Source organism: Manis pentadactyla, chromosome 17, assembly GCF_030020395.1.
Source record: "Manis pentadactyla isolate mManPen7 chromosome 17, mManPen7.hap1, whole genome shotgun sequence".
Taxonomy (NCBI): domain Eukaryota; kingdom Metazoa; phylum Chordata; class Mammalia; order Pholidota; family Manidae; genus Manis; species Manis pentadactyla.
The window spans coordinates 52,771,711-52,790,637 of record NC_080035.1 but is presented as its reverse complement, the minus strand read 5'-3'; the positions used below and the strand labels follow the sequence as shown (position 1 = coordinate 52,790,637).

The window sequence follows — 18,927 nt, the reverse complement described above, 5'->3', positions numbered from 1 at the left end:
CTCTGGTTCTTCTGTTTACCCTCTGTGTGCCCTTGATTATGTTACTTAATTTCTCCAGGCCTCAGTTTTCTCATCTGTACAATGGGGGCAACAGTACTTACCTCACAGGGAGAATCATATGAACATAGTGTCTGGTGAGTGATAAGAAACTTATCAAAGCTTCCCTTCCATCACACTAAGATAGATTACAAGCAGAAATAAGACTCGGGGTCTTAACATGCCATGCCATTAAATCTACATGCTTAGATTTTCCCAGCCTCATTTTCCTCATAGGGAGATTGGGGTGACAATGATATCCCTTGATGATGAGGGATCAGAGCTTTGACCTCCCATATGAAATTAAGATTAATGACTTCATCATCTGTGTCCAAGAAATTTGTTCTTCCACCTCAGCCTAAACCAGAGGGCGCTGTGAGCCCCCCTCCCCTTTCTTGGATTTTCTTCTCAACTAGAGCTTCTGCCTCCTTTAAGGGACAGACTGGCCTGCTCAGGCCTGCGGCCACCGTGGCCCAAGGTAACGTAGCCTTCTCCGGCCACTCCAAAGCAATGCCAGGAAGTCCAAAGCACAGCCAGCATGCTGTTGGCAGGGCCGCCTCAGAACCAGCATTTAACAGATGCAGCTGCCCCCGGCAGGGAGTGGGGCAAGCAGCGGGGCTTGCTCCGGGAAGATCCACTTGTAGGTGGGGTAGCCTCTCCATGTGAAAATGTAGCTGTGGCACATGTTATTCTAGGAGTTAAAGAAAAGTAAGTTTATCGCCTTGGGGTAGACAATGCCTTCTTAAGTCACAAAAGGCAGAGCCAGCAGGGAAAGACTGATACATCTGATTATAGTACCCATTTCAAAGTTTTGTATAAAAGACATCATAAATTTAAAAGACAAGCAATGGGCTGGGACTGCAACACGTATAACAAGTCAAGGACTGACATCTAGAATTTTAAAAAACAAAATCATTATAATCAAGGGGAAACAGCAGACCATAGGCATAAGGTATGTACAGGCAATTCAAAGAAAACAAATGGCCCATAAATACAGGAGAAGATGGTAAAAAAAATCACTGGCAATCAGGGAAATGTCGACTAAAATGATTGCCTGAGACTATTACAAGTATTACCTGTAGTACTGGATGAAGAACTTAGTGATAAGAATAGGGAGAAACAGACATTCTCATGAACCGTTAGTAGGATGTTATTTGGCAGGATAAAGTGAATATTAAAATGAACTGTCTACTGCTCAGACAAGACCACTTCTCAGTATCTACTTCATAAGTACAGGTGTGCACAAAGAGGTGACTATAAAGATTTTTAATACAGCACTAAGAACAAATGAAAAGCTGGAAAGGGTCCAAGGTCCAATTATGGGTAAATGGTTCAATAAACCAGTTTGCCCAGACAAATGAATACTATGCAGTCATTAAAAAGAGTTCCTTTGGCATGTACTGACTTGGAAAGATACGTTATTAATTTTAAAATGTTGCAGAACAACAGTAGTGTGATATCATTTGCTTTTTTTAAAAGTCCTTTTCTAGACACAAGAGCACACATGGAAGGCCACTTTGCAATTTGGGTTGTATATAAATGTCACTCTTCCTATCTTTACTCCATTCTCAATTCCCTCTTGATAACAAGTCCACTCTTACCTGAGATGCATAGGGTGAAAACTTTATTCTATAACCAGTGCTCCTCATGGAGCATTTATTTCTCAATCCCCATCTTTGTCCCCTACCTGTCTCAGAGAAGGAAGAGTACTTATCTGGCACGCAATCTCAGGTAACAATACAGTTACAACAGAAGAATGCACTTAGCACAAAAGCTGTCAATCCACATTCACAAATGCAAACCACAGAAACACGAATCTGCCTGTTCAAACCATCTCCCTGGATGTGTGCTCTACCGAGCACAGGAAATTCAAGAGCAATTCAGAGAATCAACAGTGTCCAGGTACTTATTTTACACAACAGGATACGACCCAGGTGTCACTCATCTAAAACCAGACACATATTCTCTTACAGGAGCTTCCATCAAAAACCACGTGAGCAAGTTTGCTTTTCATGGCAAGCACCAATTTAGGGAAATTAAACCTTGTCTTTTATTTACTCAGCTATGCAAATACAAATTTGCAGGTTAGTAATGAAAGAAAAAGAAAACACCTCAATTTTAGAAAAGAAGAAAGTGACTCTCCTCAAGTTTCTGCCGGATCTCATCTAGTCATATTCTGTAAAATCCTGGGAAGAAAGTGAGGCTAGAACTTGAGCAATCATTGTGTCCGGGATGACATCTATTGTTCCCTTGAAATTAAAAGACAGCCAGTTTTCCATGTGAACATCTACCTGTTGCTCTAATGCAATGCAAGATAGCGCCTAGCTAACAACAGTGCAGAAACAATCTACACAAGAATAACACGAGGGGGACCCGGCGCGCAGAACTTGTCAGTCTCTGGCACAAGCTTCTTACAGGCCAGGCTTCTCTACCGTCTGCCCCTGCCACACCCGCAAGGGCAGTTTGTTTTCCTAAAACTTGGAGGAGGTGGTAAGACCCAGGCAGACACGTTTATAGAAGCGCTTTAGGGGCGAAAACCACCCCCTGCATTATGTTTCCTTTCCTCCTGCCTAGTTTCAATAGATCTAGCAAAACAGTTAAGGGGAGTTCAGGGCAAGCAGATGTAGCTTTGACAAGGCATTTTAATCAGAAGCCAGCTCTTTTGGACAGTGCTGGGTGAAGGAAAGAAGCCCCTTCAGCGTGACTCCGTGTCCTAACAGTCCCCGAGAGACGGAGTTTCCACAGCCGGGACCTCTCAGCTGCCTCCCTCCTTCCCCGACGCGTCCATCACCCACCCCGCCCAGGCCTCTGTGCGCGTCCCCGTCCCCGGCCTGGGGGTGCAGGGTTCGGACAAGCCCTGGGGAGGGAGCGGGGCCGGGCCTCGGCGGAGCATGGCCCAGGAGCCCCGGCGGGGGTCGTGGGACCGAGCGGGCGCCCCCGCCGATGGCCCGGGGAGCAGCGAGGGCCGGGAAAGGGACCGAGGGGATGCAGACCGTCCAGCGCCAGCATGGAGGGGAAGTCCTTGCAGTTGGAGACACCGGTGGAGTCGGTAACGCACGTCTTCCACAGGTTGGCCCAATAGGTGGCGGTGGTGATGACCGTGCCGTCGATGGTGGACACTTTCCAGTAGTCGGTGGGCAGCGTGGAGGACACCAGCACCCAGCCGGAGATGGAGACCATGAAGGCGATGATCTCCGACGCCGTGCTCGCCATGCCGCCCGATGCAGCCGCGGTGGAGCTGGAGCTGGAGCTCTGCGCCGCGACCCCCGCGCGCCCGGCTCCGCGGCTCCGCCTCCGCCCCGCCCCGCCCGCGGGCCCGGCGCTAGGGGGCGGGCGCGGACCCGGGGACGCGTCCTCGGTGGCCGGGGGGCTCGCGTGGCGCTGCTGCGGCCGCGGCAGGGGTTCTCTCTAGCCCCTAGCCCGGCGCCCGCAGTCGGGAGAGAGGCTGGCCTGCGCTCCCCTTCTCCCCGCGCCTCGCATCTCGGGGGCCGAGGGACCGCGTGCAATCGCTCTCCTGTTGGACAGACTGGCAGCAGGTTGTCCACATCCGGATGCGTCCCTCCCCCGCTCCTCGCCCCAGCCCTACCCACGGGCACGTAGCTTGCTCTCCGGAATACCTTGTAAAAGCAGAGCGGAAAAAACCTTTTGTGTGCCCCGAAAGGACCCAGCCCGGTAAAGCCGCCCTCGGCTCACCGAGCGCTAAAGGTTTTTAGGCCACGCTTGTTTGCTTGACCCTGTTCGGCTTGTCAAAGAGGGATCACTGCAAGTTCTGGGCTCGAAATCGGTTTTGCCCTAAAATTTTCCAGTTCTTTTTGGCCGGGAAATATGCACAGAGTCAATGTAAAGAGGTGCGTGATGCAAACAGCATATGGTGAGCACAGGCTCCATCAGAGCTCTCATTGCGATCTCGATCTCGAGTATTCCAGCCACAGTTGCTGGCTTATATTAATCAGTGCACTACACATAGGACAGGCATCTAAGACATTTTTCTTGTAGGTACCTTCCAGCTTCCAGTTCTGTGAGTCTATTCTAGGAACTGATGCGTCTGCTAGGGTGGAAACTTTTCTGTATCTTGTTTCAATTTTTTCCCACCTCCACCTTTTGCACCTAATTGAAGAATAAGCTCATTGCTGTCTCAAGGTACACATAAAGAGCAGGGTGTACTTTCGGCTCCGGAGGTCACAAATCTGGGCATAAATGAAAGAACAAAGACACTAGGTTTATTATGGGGTTATTATTTGTCCATTTAAAGTTCTTGCCGTTCTTGGTATGAGCTTTTACGACTCACTTCTTGCCAAAAGTAACCAAAGGTCTAAAACCTATAAATGAGTCTGCTACAAGAAAGCTACTTGCTAACCCTCTTTCACAATCTTTATGCAGGGGCACTTCGGTTTGTGTGAAGAATTTCTCAGTTCCCCTTGGTCACTATTTTTTTTTCAACCAAATGGGTACAAAATGAAATTAGAGGTGATTAGATGTTTATGGAGAAGAAAGGCAGTTGGACGACAGCATCATCAAAACAATTTGGAAGGACCACCAAAAACCATTAGGACACACTCCATATTCAACACAATTGTCCTATTTCTAGAGATAACACTCAGTAGTGTAACATTCAGGACCACCAGTTCAGTGCATGGCAGGTGTGTGTTCTGCTTTTCTTTTGTGGTGTCTTGACAGCCTTTTAGATTGTTGTTTATGTTGAGCGCAAACCTGTCTCTCTTCAGCTCCCACCCAAATGCCGTGGTCTATGCTGAGATAACACAGATTAAGTTCTACTCTTGGGCCAACACAGCGGCCCTTGGGAGGTGTGTCTGTGTGTGCGTGGCCCTCTGAGGGCTTGTGTGAATGGGCATAAGGGTGAAGATGGCTGACCTGGTGGCATAAGCCCATGGTTACACCACTGTACTGCTCTTGGTCCCCACTTGTCTTGGTGTGTCATATTGGGTTCACAGATGGGTCAGGCTCAAAAACAGTTTGGGAAGCATCTACCTAACTTCATCCTTCTCATCTTCCCTGCTATTCAAATCACTCACCTCTGAGTTGACTACAAAGTGTCCTCTATTCTTTTGTATGATTTGCCTTTTTAAAGTGCTGTGTTATGGTCTGGTTTCTTGCCCTCCAGCATATTTCCACTGTTATTTTTATGTCATAGTGCTTTCTGATGATCAAGCTATTTTAATCTAATTTACTATTCAGAACACACAAAACGTCATGAACTGGGACATTCCCTATGGTGCTTCCTAAAATTAAAAATTGCAGAAATTTGGTTTTGGACTTTATTTTCTGGCTTTGTTTGACAGTCCCTTTGTTGGCTTCTGTCTTCCTGGTAGTAGGTACTCGCTAAAATTGTTCTTTCATTTTTTTTGTTTACAAGACAAAATCCTAACTTACCCCTGACACAAAAAGGTGTAGTATTGTGACCGTGAAGACTCAAGCACTTCCTAATTTATCAACAGGCTGGTTATAAATTCCATTGTTTGGAACCAAAGGTACATTGTTTGTTTGTTTTAAACAGAGAAGAATGGTTTGGTGTTTTTGACCAGTCCCTAAAAGTTTATTTAACAGATAACATAACTTTACCTATTGTACTTAAAAAAATCCATAAACCCAGATAATCATTGCAACATAGCTTCCAGAGGAAACAAGTTCTCAATTCCAACTTGGAACTCCAAGAACGACTTTCTCTTTGCTGTGTCATCAGACTGTTCAAGCCGGAATCTCTGGGAGTGGCTCTGAGAGTAGCTCTTAAGATTTTTCCAAAGCTTCTAATATACAGCCAGTGTGAAAAGCACAGCTCTGACTGGTTGAGATTCATGTATTTGTGTATGAACAGCTAATTTAGCAAAACAGATGGGGTGTATTATAGAGAGAAAGACTATTAATCTCTTGGCTGAAAACTTTGAAAAAAGAAATACTCTCTTACTGTAAAGATTGTAACACAATTTCAACTTAAAAGGGTTTGAAAAATACCACAAGCAATCCATAAATTAAGACCTGGTTGGCAGCACTATTAGTTCCTTTGCCAGCAGAAACAGACTAGGGTCGTCATGCCTATGAGCTTGATTAATTTTCTTTTACTTTTATCCTTTGTCTGTTCTGGCATTTGTCTTTTTCTTCCCTGGCGTGTACTGCATATTTACTATGGAGAGTTTTTTTGTAAAGCTCACAAATGCCTGCCCAAAGGATGAAAAATGTTAACTTTCTTTAATACCTGCAGAATATTATGTAATGAATCAAGCATTTATTTTAGAATGTCTTATTTATTAAGCTTTTCAAAACCAGTTTAGTCAGAAAAAACTAAGCATAGGACAGATGGCCACATAATCTAACATACGAATGTCCAGAAAGCAAAAAACAGACTGAACTGAGAAATTTTTTTTCAAAGTAGTAGATAAATGGCTCATTTCACTTTAAGATTATAGAGTCTGAAATAACCTTTGCAGTTAATCTGCAAGCCCATTTTCAGAGTACCTGTCAACTGATAAATGCTTCTTTATTTTCCTTAGGATTCAGTTCACTGAAATTTTTATTTAACTATTCAAAGCAAATATCCCTAATATAAATATAAACATGAATACAGCTAGAAAATTACTTCTGCAAATTATTCAAAGTAATGAACAGTAATTATTTTTGCACAAAAACTGTCATTTTTTTCAAATATGAAAACTACTGATTTATCTTAAATTAATAAATTTCACCTGAAGACATTTGATGTTCTGAACTATATTCTGAGCTTTTCCACATTTGAGATCTCAGCCACTGAGATTAGCCCCGAAAGTTGTTTCTTTGGCATTACCATGGTTATTAGGGAAAAATAGAGGATTCTTCCATCCCACACAGTTGTTCAATAGAAGTGAAACCAGTTTAGCTGACTGAACAGGAGATTTGCAGAAATTCTTTACTTGCGATTCAACTCACCTGCCAAACAGCACAGGTGTGCCTTTCAACAACTCAAGGATTTTCTAAGCATCAAATTTGGTTTCAGTATATATTAGCTCCTTCCTAGGTTCCAGCGAGGTGGCGCATGGCTAATCAGGTGGGAAGAAACTGAAGTCCTGGTAAACGTGGTATTAACTGAAACAACAACTGCTCAGGAGCCAAATATTGTTACACCACTTTAAAGAGGACATTAATGCCAGTACTACGATAGTAAAATACCATATCTGTGTTCTTTTTCCGTCCATTTTCCCTAACCCTCTTAGTTTATCTTAATGCCCTACACTAATTCAATGATATTTATAATCTACTTAGCATGATAGCTACTGAGTTAATAGGCATGGCTATGGGAAGGACACTCATTGCTTATTGTTGCATCAGTGATCGTATGTGTGTGTGTGTGTGTATATATACATATATATTATTTTGCAAAGTATAAAGAAACAAATAGTGCCTAATTTTGGCATTTGGTACCCTCTGAAGTTGTACTGCATCCAAGTGTTTCAATGGGCCTATTACAAGTCGGTGCCATATATCTTGGGGATTTGTGTTTCATGCATTCATTTAAAACACACACGTTCCCAGTTCTAAGGTATCCTAAGACTGTCTAGATTCCTCTAGAGAGCTGAGAGCTGGGCCCCAGCAGTCTCATAGTTCTCTTGGTGAATATGCCTCCAGCCTGGAATGACTTTCACACTGGGATACTGGAACCTTCCAGGACTTGCTGGTGGATTTCCTGATCAGGAAGCATCTTATGAGTATTAATCAACCCAGACACTTAGACTGGACAGCAAGTAAATCTGTTAGTTTTGGCTAAGCGATTTCATTTCTCTGAGCTGCAGATTCTCATTTGTAAACAACGGAGTTGTTTTAGATGGTCTTGAATCCTGCAGGTTCTATGATTCCTAGCGAACTCCATCAGTCAGAGGCAAGATCAACAAGGAGAGGAGAGAGGCAAGAGTTTTCTTTCAGTGTCCTCGCCACTGTCTTTTCCACCTGCTTCCTGCCATGACTGTCCCTCTCTGCCATGTTTAAAGGGTGTGCGTGTGTATGTGCGTGTGTATGTGGGGGTGTGTGTGCAGATCATGTTTTAAAAATATCAGTGTGTAGTCTTATTTTCAATTCTGATGTTTGTTTTTTAGAAACTTGTGATAAAGTGCTGGAGTTCAATTCCCTTATAAAGCAGGGTGATGAAGGGGACAGAGGGCAGCTGAGGGAATGGGCAAGAACAACAGGAAGCATTCGGTGGAGCACCAGCAAAGAAGAGACTGATGCGGGCAGAGCAGAGGCAGAGAAGCCAGGAAGTAAGACGGAGATGCGCCAGGGCAAGAAAATGGGAAGGTGGGTGTCCAAAGGCAAGTTCAAAAGTAAGATAGACAAGTAGATGGCAGTTCTGTGTAAGAGGAGGTGAACAGCTCCTTGATGGAAGGAGAAAAGAAAGAAACAAGAAATAAAGCCGAGGGATAAAAAACGAGCTGAGAAGCCATGGGCCTGGGGAGAGAAGCAGCAGCACTGGAAAAAAGGTGGGCGGAAAAGCAGAGAACTGTACCTGAGTGTGTCTGTTCATGTGTCTGTGTCTGTGTGCGTCTAGGCGTGTGCCCATGTGTATTTGTGAGTGAGCATGTGTATAGGTGGAGGAGCATGTGTACATGAGTGTCGGCAACTTGTGGAGGGCCCTGTAAATCCTAACACCGATTTGGCATTTTCTCTGAGTTTGATGGGAAGGCACGGGTGGGTTTTGTGAAGAGAAGGGGCATCCTATCTAGGTTTTAGGCTCACTCTGAGGCTAGCCTGAAGGGAGGTCAGGACACCAAGGGGAGGCTAGGGCAGTAACCCCGCTGAGTGATGGTGGTGGCTTTGAGCAGGCTTGTGGAAGTGAAGTGGCGAGAAACGGTCAGATTGTGCATCTTGGGTCTATTTTGGGGGCAGAGCTGACAAGATTTCCAAATGACTGGCTATGATATATGAGTGAGAGAGTGAAATCAAAAAAGACATGAGGGTTTTGGCCTCAGCCCCCAGGAGGGTGGAGTCATCATTTCCTGAGATGAGGGAGGCTCAAGATGAGCAGGTTTAGGGGCAAATATCCAGAGTTTAGTTTTAGACATGTTGAGTTTGGGGGTGCCTAGGAGACATGCAGGGGGAGAAGCTGAGTAGCACTTGAATCTACAGGTCCAGCATTAAGAGCAGATATAATCAGGCTTCCCATGTACACTTTGGAGCCACCTGTGGTTAGGTGGCCTTTAAACCAAGAAACTACCCAGATCCTCTAGGGCTGAGCATAGACCAGAGAGAGAGAGTCTAGGAGCTAGGGAGGAACTACAGAAGAGATTAAAAGGCACAGCCATCTAGGTTGGAGAAAAACAAGGGGGAGCATCCTGGAATCTGCATAAAGACACTTTTTTAAGGAGGAGGAAGTGAAGTAGGAAGGATTAATGGTGTCACATGCTGCCAAGGAGACAAGCCAAGTGAAGACTGGAAGAAAGACCTGGAGGTCCTGGTGGTCCTTGATGGGAGCTGTTTTGTGGAGGAGGCGGAGGGGGCAAAATGGAAGGGAGGGAGGCTCAGTGGACGAGGGGGGCAGAAAAGGAGAGAGGAGCAGGAAACAGCTCTGTGGCATCATGAAAGGCTTTCCTCTTTTACAATTTTTAACTTTTTAGGATAAGAGAAATCATCCCATGGTAGGGCCTCCTGCTGGCCTGTGAGACATCTTTGCGTGAGTTCAAGAAAGGTGCCCCTTCCTGTATGTGGCTGCAATCCGGCACCAGGCCCACAGCTCAGAGAGCACAGCGTGGGCTCAGGGCCCCACGCCATGTGCCGCCCTGCCCCCAAATGGTTTTGCCACCACCCTCTTCCCCTCTGTTTGTCATGTGATTATATCTATCAGAAAATAGTCTGATGCAGCTTTTCTTTCTACATTTACGTCTATGTGACTTATTACTAAAAAAATATATATATATATATATATCTTAGTTTGATGTCATTCAAAAGCAATATAGCACATATGTGTTATAGTTCTAGAATATTCAAGTTAGAAAGTACTTTAAAAAGTACAGGTGAGGAACTGGCATCCACAAGTGACTTCTTAACATACATAAAGTTATAAAGTGTGTGTTAGAGTATTGTATCTGTGGGAATAATACATTGTATATGTTATTCTTCAAAAATCTATGAATTTGAAAATGTGTGAGTTTAGAAGAACTGAATTATGAGAGAGACTGGAATATTTAAAAGTTGAAAACTATTATACTCCACACAGGTTCTCCTCAATGACGTATTTGTGCTGATAAAATATTTACAAGTATATTAACTAGGAGGTTTTTTCCTTTCAGGTTAATGCAGAGTCATCTCCACAAATGGCTTTTGAATAGTAACATGAAAAGAAAGGAAATAACAAAATTGTATGCTGTTAATATGGTAGACAGATAATAGGCACACCTCTTTTTGTGGTTCAGAGCAATAGCTGTTTCTATGTTTGATTTAGGGTTTGTGAAGAATTAATAAAAAGATCTAAAGAACAAAGTTGATGTCATGTTTTACCTGTGATTACTGTAATGCCACACCTCTGGAATTCCGGACCTAAATCTCTCTGACAAACAAAAATGCTCTAAATCAACTACTTCCCCACCAGACAATTCACCCATATACATAATCCTATAAGGTTAAGCAATGTTTTGTTTTCTGATGAAAACACTATATAAAATATTACGTTGTAATTTTTTGACATGGTCAACAAATCAGCCAATGAAATTTGGTTAAGCAACCTGAGTGCTATTCTGTTTGTTGGTTGGTTTTCTAGAGTTTATATACTATAGAGGAGAAAAGCAAATAATAAAGTTCCATTATTTCATCTTAATTTCCAGATGTGATTGAGAAGATCAAATAAAGCACAGATGTTACAATATATTATGGGCATTTGGTAAATGGTTGAATTTCGTTTTATTAGTCAAATGGATAAATGACTTAAAATATTGGGTGAAATGTTCAGCATAAACTCTCAAAAACTACCTGTAAATGTCTGATTTTTATTTCCTCTTCCAAGTAAATAATCTTTCTAAATGAAGAAATGTCAGATCTTTTCTGTTTATAATCTTGCAACAAATATGGGGTCTTATTTTAAACCTCAAATGATCGAATTAATCTTCAAATAGTTGCTCTTTTTTGTCTTTTAAAACCCATTGTATATACATAGGTAAGTAATTATGTTTATCACTAAAGAATTTTTTTACAGCTGGTTTGGAGTCATACTATATGAATTTAGGAAAATGCAGTATGTGTTTCCATCTGTTCATTTTGCTCTGTTTGTAAGCAGGGTCGGTACCTCTAATCCAGGAATAGTTATATGATAACTTTACTCATAGATTAGGATCACCAGTTTCTTATATCCTTTTTCCTAATAGTTGATTAATTTTGACTTTCAAGGCACTTGTATTTCAGTGGTTTAGGGAAACCAAGCTCAGCTCCAAGTGGTATGTGCCCCCACAACCCTATTTAAAATGGCACTTTTTCCTCACTACCTGGGGAGCTCTGACTGACTCTCAGTTTCAGGACAGAAGATTTTTTAAAAGGGTGGATATGAGACCCCCACAAATACTAGTGCTAGCTTTACCTAATCACTGCAAAAGTGTGAACGTCAGTTTTCACTGATTATGACATTTTTTTACTATGGTTATGGCTATGACTTTGACCTTGACTATAAATTTCATCTGATTATTTACTGACGGTAGCATATGTATTTCCAGTGTAATACTTTATTTTTGGGCAAACAGGGCCAAAGATGAACTGCCTTTGTGACTACCTTTCAGAATCACTTTGACTTTTGAGTATTCTAAACCAAACAACACGTGAAATTAAAAAATGAGTTTAAATGCCATCTATCCTCCTGCTCTGATTCCACAGTTGTAAAGTAATGATCCTCGAACATCACTTAACATATGACAAATGTAAGCTCAGTGCTGCGTTGGGAGGGTTTTTATCATTACACAATGTATGGAAACCACACTGGACTGACATTCAAAGGACCTGCCACCTGGGTCTAGCTCTGTCACTACATTGTTAATTTGTGTTTACTCGGACCCGTTTTTCCCATCAGTGAGTGGGTGAAGAAAGTAAAAAAAAATTCTGCCTACCTCTAACAGTGAAGGGACTAAATAAAAAATGCAGTGGGAGAATATTGTTTCCGCCTCGTCTTTAAACAGTACTGACAAAGGAAAAGCAAGGAGGAGTGGGGGAGATAAGGGAACGAAGAAATAGGAGTGAAAGGCAGGTTCAAACGCAGGACAAAATGGTGCACGTGTAATGGAGCCGTTGTGCGCTTATGGAGCCGGCAGGAGAGTCAGAATCATCCGGGAAGCTTTCTCACCACTCCAGAGCTTAACTCTTTGGTTCTCAAATTTTACTTCCATTTTTCTTATCTTACCCCAGCATCTTCATCCCTTCCCACATATGGTCACTTGCTTATATTTGTCTCTTTTAATTGGAAGCAAAGAACAGTAACCCGCAGCCTGGTCATTCCAAATTCCTCCCTGTCCACAGGTGTTAGACAGGAAAGGCAAAGGGAGCTTCAGTTTTATGTGTACATGGCTGATTCCCATGGATCTAGTCTAGGGCATTGATTCCTACGTTTGTTTTTGTGGCTGGAACCAGGCAATTTGTGGAAGGTCCAGCAGCAGGCGCTGATGGAGCGGGATTTAGCATGGCTGGCTGCTGACTTCCCAGTGCGGGCCCTGGGCCGCTGAGCCACGCGGCTGTTCCTCACCATGTTCCAAATCACACACTTGTCAACTGCAAGGAACTTTCTATGCCCATTGTTGTGAACAAGCTTTATTAAACATAATACGTCCCAAAGAGCCTAAATGCCAAAAACCAAAAACCTTAAAAAATGCTATGCATCTCTTTTAGTGCTAAATAAAAAAGTGTGCTAGGATAATAAGCTGGGGGAATAACTATCACTGGAAAGAAGCAATATTCCAACAAACATAAATATTCAAGCTCTTAAGTTAGAGATTTGATCATATTTGTACAGGTAACAAAGGTTAAGAATTAATGCTAACTTTAAGAATTAATGTCATTTCTCAGAGCCATCAGCCATCATCTAATTTTTATTTAGCTTTTTTTTCTGATACTTTCAATGGATGTGTAAATGCTATGTGTTTCTTATCCAATTCAGACGAACAACTAGAAAGTAGTCTTTTGTAAGTTAATACTTATCCTGCCAGATTTCAGCAGTAAACAGTTCTTAAAGGTAAAAAAAAAGGTCCTTGTTAAAGGACCAAGATAATCTTATGAAAGCTGGATAAAAACCAAAAGAATCATAACGATTTCAGTTCAAAATAATGAGCATCTTCTTGGTCTCAGTTTTTCTCAACAAAACAACAAAACAAAAAGATGTGTAAGTGTTGTCATGACAATATTCTGGAAAGGTAAATAATATAACTTCAATAAGAAATAAAGCTGTCTTGGGCACAGTCGCAGGGGGGCCATCAGGTGAGAAATTGGGGATCAACAGAGGTGAAGCTTAGAACCTCACCTGCCCTGTTTTGAGAGAAATCTTCTGCATCCGTGGATGTTTTGTTGCCCTTGTCTAGCTTGGATTAATACTTAGTCTACAGGCACACACCTGATCATCTACATTTGCCCTCTTACAGCACTAAATTATGTTTTCTACCTTTATCTTGCATCTACCTACCACTTCAGTATTTTAGTAAAAAAAAAAAGAATACGGGAGAAATGTGAGATTCACATATAAATCAAGTATAAAAATCAAATGGATAATCATATCTGACTTGATTGTTCATAGTTCATGATGCATGATCAAAACCGAAAGTTTCTGTGATGACTGCCCTTGCACTGTTCACCATGTAGGAACTTATTCACTATGTAAGAACTTGTTCACCATGTAAGAACCTGTTCGTTATGCTTCAGAAGATTGGAGACTGTTGAGAATTAGGCTTGGGGTTGATTAATGATTGTGCATTGAGTCCCCTATACAGAATTTTATTGTTGTTAACAACCATTTGATCAGTAAACATGAGAGATACCTTCTCAAAAAAAAAAAAAAAGAAAGAAAGCTGTCTTGTAATTAGCTTTTATTATCCATTTACCTTTATATATGATTAAAGCCCTTAAATAACGCAACAGTTTTCTTCCAGCCTCACATTTCTAACTGGATATTTTCTTCACTTTTATTATAAAATCAGATTTGTTTTCTAAACACATTGATTTCAGGATGCGAGTTTCAGATCAGTGAATGTGGCAAACCTTTCAAAGTCATGGACTGACCAGAAAATGGCCATTTCAGAGAAGATGTATTGAAAGAAGGTTGTATTCCCAAATGTCTCAACATAAATACTGAATGTGAGAACAGATCCAAAATCCAGCCCTATCACCAACCTCCTCGATCTTTAGTGTTATAAGATACCCTTGTGCCTTTGTCCCCTTGACTTCCTCATTGTCGTCCTCAGACATTTTGGGGGGTTGATTGCTCTGGTTTGTATTGTTGGAGAGCAATAGAAAGTTGCAGAAGTGACACATCCGGCGTTATCAAGGAAGTTGAATATTTAAAAATCACCTTTGAGGTGGAATCTTCAAGGAAGGCATCTAAGGGGCTTGTGGTGTTTCCCTAAGGGGTACAACAGGACGGGGGTGTTGGCTTGATAGGGGGCAGAGGAGGAGGAGGGGTCATAAGACCCCAAATTCCAGAAAAGAAAATGTGGTCCAGGCTGTGCTCTAGAGAAGATGAGATTAGGTCTTATAGTCGGGAAAGGAGGAAACCTGACGAGATGCAGTGTGAGAATCTCAAGACACACACACACACAGCCTTGCAGGTGATTGGTGTGCATGATGAAGGGAAGTTTTGGCCAGACACAAGCAGAAATCAATGTGGTGGGTCAAACTGCAACACTCTGTGAACATATAAGCAGGGAGGCATGAGCACTTACTGATCATTTTTAGAGTAAGTTTGGCAATGGGTCATAGATTTGTAAGTAAATGAAAGCTGGAAATAATGCTTAGTTCTTGTTATTTTGGTTCCTTATCAAAACTGTATGCACTTCTTGGCACTGTCATTTTAGTCTGGTGCGTAAAGAGGGACTATGAATTTAGCTTGACCTTACTTACGGCTATCTCTATGTTGCCACAGGAGGATGTAATTTGAGTCCTAGGTAATAGCCATTAGTGACTAATCAATTAGCAAAGTTTCAGTGATTCTCTAAGAATTTATTTTATTTTTATGGGCTAGAAGCCAATCAAAACGGTGTTGTTTCCTCTAGATAAGTGGTCATTGTTACTATCCTCCAGCAAATGACAAGGCAGTTAGTTATGATCGAGAAATCAGAATTTGGAATCTAAGCAAATTACAGAAGCAAGAATGAGCAAATAAATGCTCACAAGACCTTCAGATTTTGAAATGCCATTTTGTGGAGTGAGGTTGTGCCTTAATCTGTACATTTCAAGTACAGAATTTGGTTAATGGATTTCTATTAAGTAAGGGATACCTATAGTTAAAAAAAAATGGCTTCCTCTTTGCACTTTCTTTCATTTCCATAATTTGCATTTAGGAAGCCTCCTAGTAATTCAGTATATCTTTGGCATATCATTCACCTGAAAAAATGTAGACAATCATGTTGCCACTTAACTAAAGAAGTAACTGAGATCAAAATTCACATTATCCCTTCTATTCACCAGTCATACAGCTTCTGGTATGTGAGAAGAGGCATACTTAGTGGCTATTTAAAATGTGGACAATCCCAGTTATGGCAGAAAGAAAAATCAAACAAACAAAAAAGTCTAGTTAGCTATTAGCTATTAACCACCCCCACACAAGGTCTGAACTGTATTACTTTACTAGTCATTCTTTAAGCCAGGTTGGAATGGAAATACGTCCTAAAATTAGAAGATTGTAAACAAATCGAGTTGTGTTTTTTCTTTTTTTTAATCGCATTTAATGTTTAATTTCAAAATGTCTACCTTATTTTGATTTGGCTGCTCCAAATAGTAAAACATTAGTTTCAACTTATTATTAGTCTGGCTCTTCTCTGAAACTACTCCAAAGAAGTAAAAGGCCCTCAATTAGCACTCCCACAATGGGACTTAATACATATACACATGCCACAGAAATAGCATTTCTGCCTTAAATTACAGCAGCTGTGAAATTTAAATCCAACTAGGAGCAAGCAAATTTTGTGAAATACTGTACTTTATTGCATGAGAAATTTGCGCCCTCTTTTGGGTAAAAATTGTTAAGACATCTAAATGTGAACTTCAAAAAAAAAAAAATGCAGTCAATGGCTTAAAAATAAACACCGTGGGAAAAGAGGAGAAAGAACAGATGTGAAAGACATTGATTGCAGAGACGGCATTAACAGGGCTCCCAGGCAAAGATTTTGTGAGGGAAAGGCCAAAATGGCCATATGAAGAACTCAGAATTAGGAATCTATACTTGTCTTTTAATCAAAATATGAGGGGAACAAAGTCATGTTTCTTAGGGCCAATATTCTCTAGACAACAGTGACAAGCACTTATGTTCCTCTAGAGAACTGTCATTTTTTTTGTGGGTGTGGTAAACTGTCCCTTGTGTGAGCATTCTGCCTGGATGGAACAGATCTCAAGGAGAGGCTTCTTGCAGATTTAGGAAAATACGCAAATATTGTTAAAGATATCTTGGGGGACATTCTGAACATTTTCTTCATTTTCCTTTTTCAACCAAGCGTTTTAATATAGTCGTGTATCGCCGTGATATCTCTTTCCACCATCCCGTTCACTTTCCAGTCCTCGGCAATCTGGTTTCCTAGCTTTCTCTCTCCTTCGAAACGCCACCGGCAAAGGTAGTTAAGTGGCTTCGTTTCAGCGGCTGATTTAGGACGCATTTACCAGTTTCCTTATCTTGCTTGACCTCTGTGCCTTTGTGAAATGCTTTCTCCCTTTGGCTTCCATGACCCCGTTCTCACTTGGATTTCTCTGCCTGTTCCATGGTCTCTGTCTCCTCCTCCTGGGCTGGTGTTCCCGGCATTCTAAGGGACACATGGCGCTCTTTCCCTGGGCAAATGGGTGGCTCCAGAACGGGATTCCCTGACCCAGTGCTTCAGATTTCCAGTCCCTATTGGACATCTCCTTTCTCTTGATGGCCCATGGGTACTGCTGACTCAGTTACGTCTAAAATCAAACCTCTCATCTTCACCCCACCTCCCCCTTCTTCCTTCTGTATCTTCTCTACTGATTCGTGGAACCATATTTGTCTACCTACTCACTCCCCCAAGCAATTAGGATCCATCATGAGTCACCACAGACCCTCACTTCCCTCGGTACCCCACATCACCCCATCTGGCTGACTCTATTCCTCAACTATCTCTTCAATCATTCTCACCTCTTCAGCCCACACTGCTCATCCCAATTCAGGCCCTCACCACCTATTCCATTGCCTGTCACAGCGGCCTCCTGACTGGTCTCCTTGCCTCTAGCCTCATCCCTCCAAAACATCTACCATATTTCGCCCCCAGTGATTTTCCCAAGAGATAAGTCTGATCGTTTCTCTTCCCTTTTTAAAGCCCTTTCCTCATTCTCCATCAGCCATCGTGTGAAATCCAGGTATTTTATCAAAACATACAAGACACCCCAGTTCTGCAGCCTATCTCCTGCCACACCTGACTTAGAATATTCTGCTGGGATCACACCAAAAGCATTTCACAGTGTTCACCTGCCCAGGGTGACTTATTTTTATTTTTTTCTTTTTCTTCATCATCCTGGAGAGTTCTTTTCATTAACTTTTTAAACAAAACCCTTTGTTCCTCCAGCAGGCCAGGTCTGAGAGTTACTCTCCCACCCTCTTGTGGCGTGATTCCATTGTTGCATCTAGTACACACAGTCAGAGATTTGACCTATTTTTCCTCTAGATTGTGAGCTATTTGGGAGTGAACACAGAATCTTACTCATCCTCACTGTGGTTATTGTCTTATAACCATACTGGCTACCATTAATGGAATTTCAGGAGAAAAAATTTGAGGTTTGGAGATATTAAATGAACTGCTCAAAGCCACAGGCACAGTTAGCAACAGAGTTGTGATTTAATCCTGAGTTTATTATGGTCCAAAACCCATCCTCTTTTAAAAATAATGCACTACTACTTAGATGTTAATGCAATGCTACTGGTATTAGTATTAATATTGCCTTTCATGTGATTAATATACTATTAATAATAGTAATATTAACAATGCAATACTACTGATACTACTGTTATCACTAACAATACTTATAATGGTGAATCAAGCATTGTATTAAATGCTTTATACAGTGATCAGTTTCTGAAGAATTGAGGATTGTTTTGGTTTCAATTATTTAGCAATTTGAAATAACCAGTTCTTTAAAAAAATATTTACTAAAGACATTCATAAATTTGACAGGACTATAGGGAAGCATGTGGGATCAGATGACCCACAATGTCCCTTACAACCTAAGATCCTGTGAGTCAACAAACATTTTCCTTCTCTTAACCTTTAAAAAAATGTTTTTCTTGAATTTATTTTAATAAGCCATCCTGTCAGTAGGTTCATATGGTTATGACAATGTTTTTCCTTTCTTACTGAAATAAAAAACCCCACCAAACCCCAAACTTCTTATGTGTTTCCCTATGTCACCTTCTGTGTACCAGGTGCTGCTAATTGCTGGAAATATGATTGAAATTTATTTGCATGGAGTTTAAAATCTAGGGGACCAGGAATAAAATAAATAAACTGAATCAAATGCTCTCACATAAAGGGCTACTGTACTCTGCAGTTGTCTAACAAAAAGTGTTCTCTGCCTCTGTGTCAGGGTGTCCCTGGAGGAATGGGTGGGGTCTGAGGCTTGGTGAATGAGGTGGCATCCTCCAGTGTGGCGGAGGAGGAGAGCCTTGCTGATGGAGCCAGCAGTCTGTGTAGGGACCTTTGGTCGGAGGATGTCAGAGGAAGATCAGAGTGGAAGGCA

At 41.8% G+C, this 18,927-nt stretch overlaps 1 protein-coding gene across 2 annotated transcripts in view; it reads right to left on the bottom strand.

Moving 5' to 3' along the window:
• CLDN10 (claudin 10) overlaps window positions 1-18,927 on the bottom strand; it is a 98,324-nt gene that overhangs the window by 18,673 nt on the left and 60,724 nt on the right. Inside the window, exon 1 of one of the 2 annotated variants that reach the window (XM_036893962.2) lies at window positions 3,030-3,541. The exons of the other annotated variant lie outside the window; for it this stretch is intronic. Coding sequence (XP_036749857.1) covers window positions 3,030-3,249 — 220 coding nt within the window. The 5' untranslated portion in view covers window positions 3,250-3,541. Of the gene's footprint in view, window positions 1-3,029; window positions 3,542-18,927 lie in introns of those variants that run through there. 2 annotated transcript variants of the gene reach the window in all.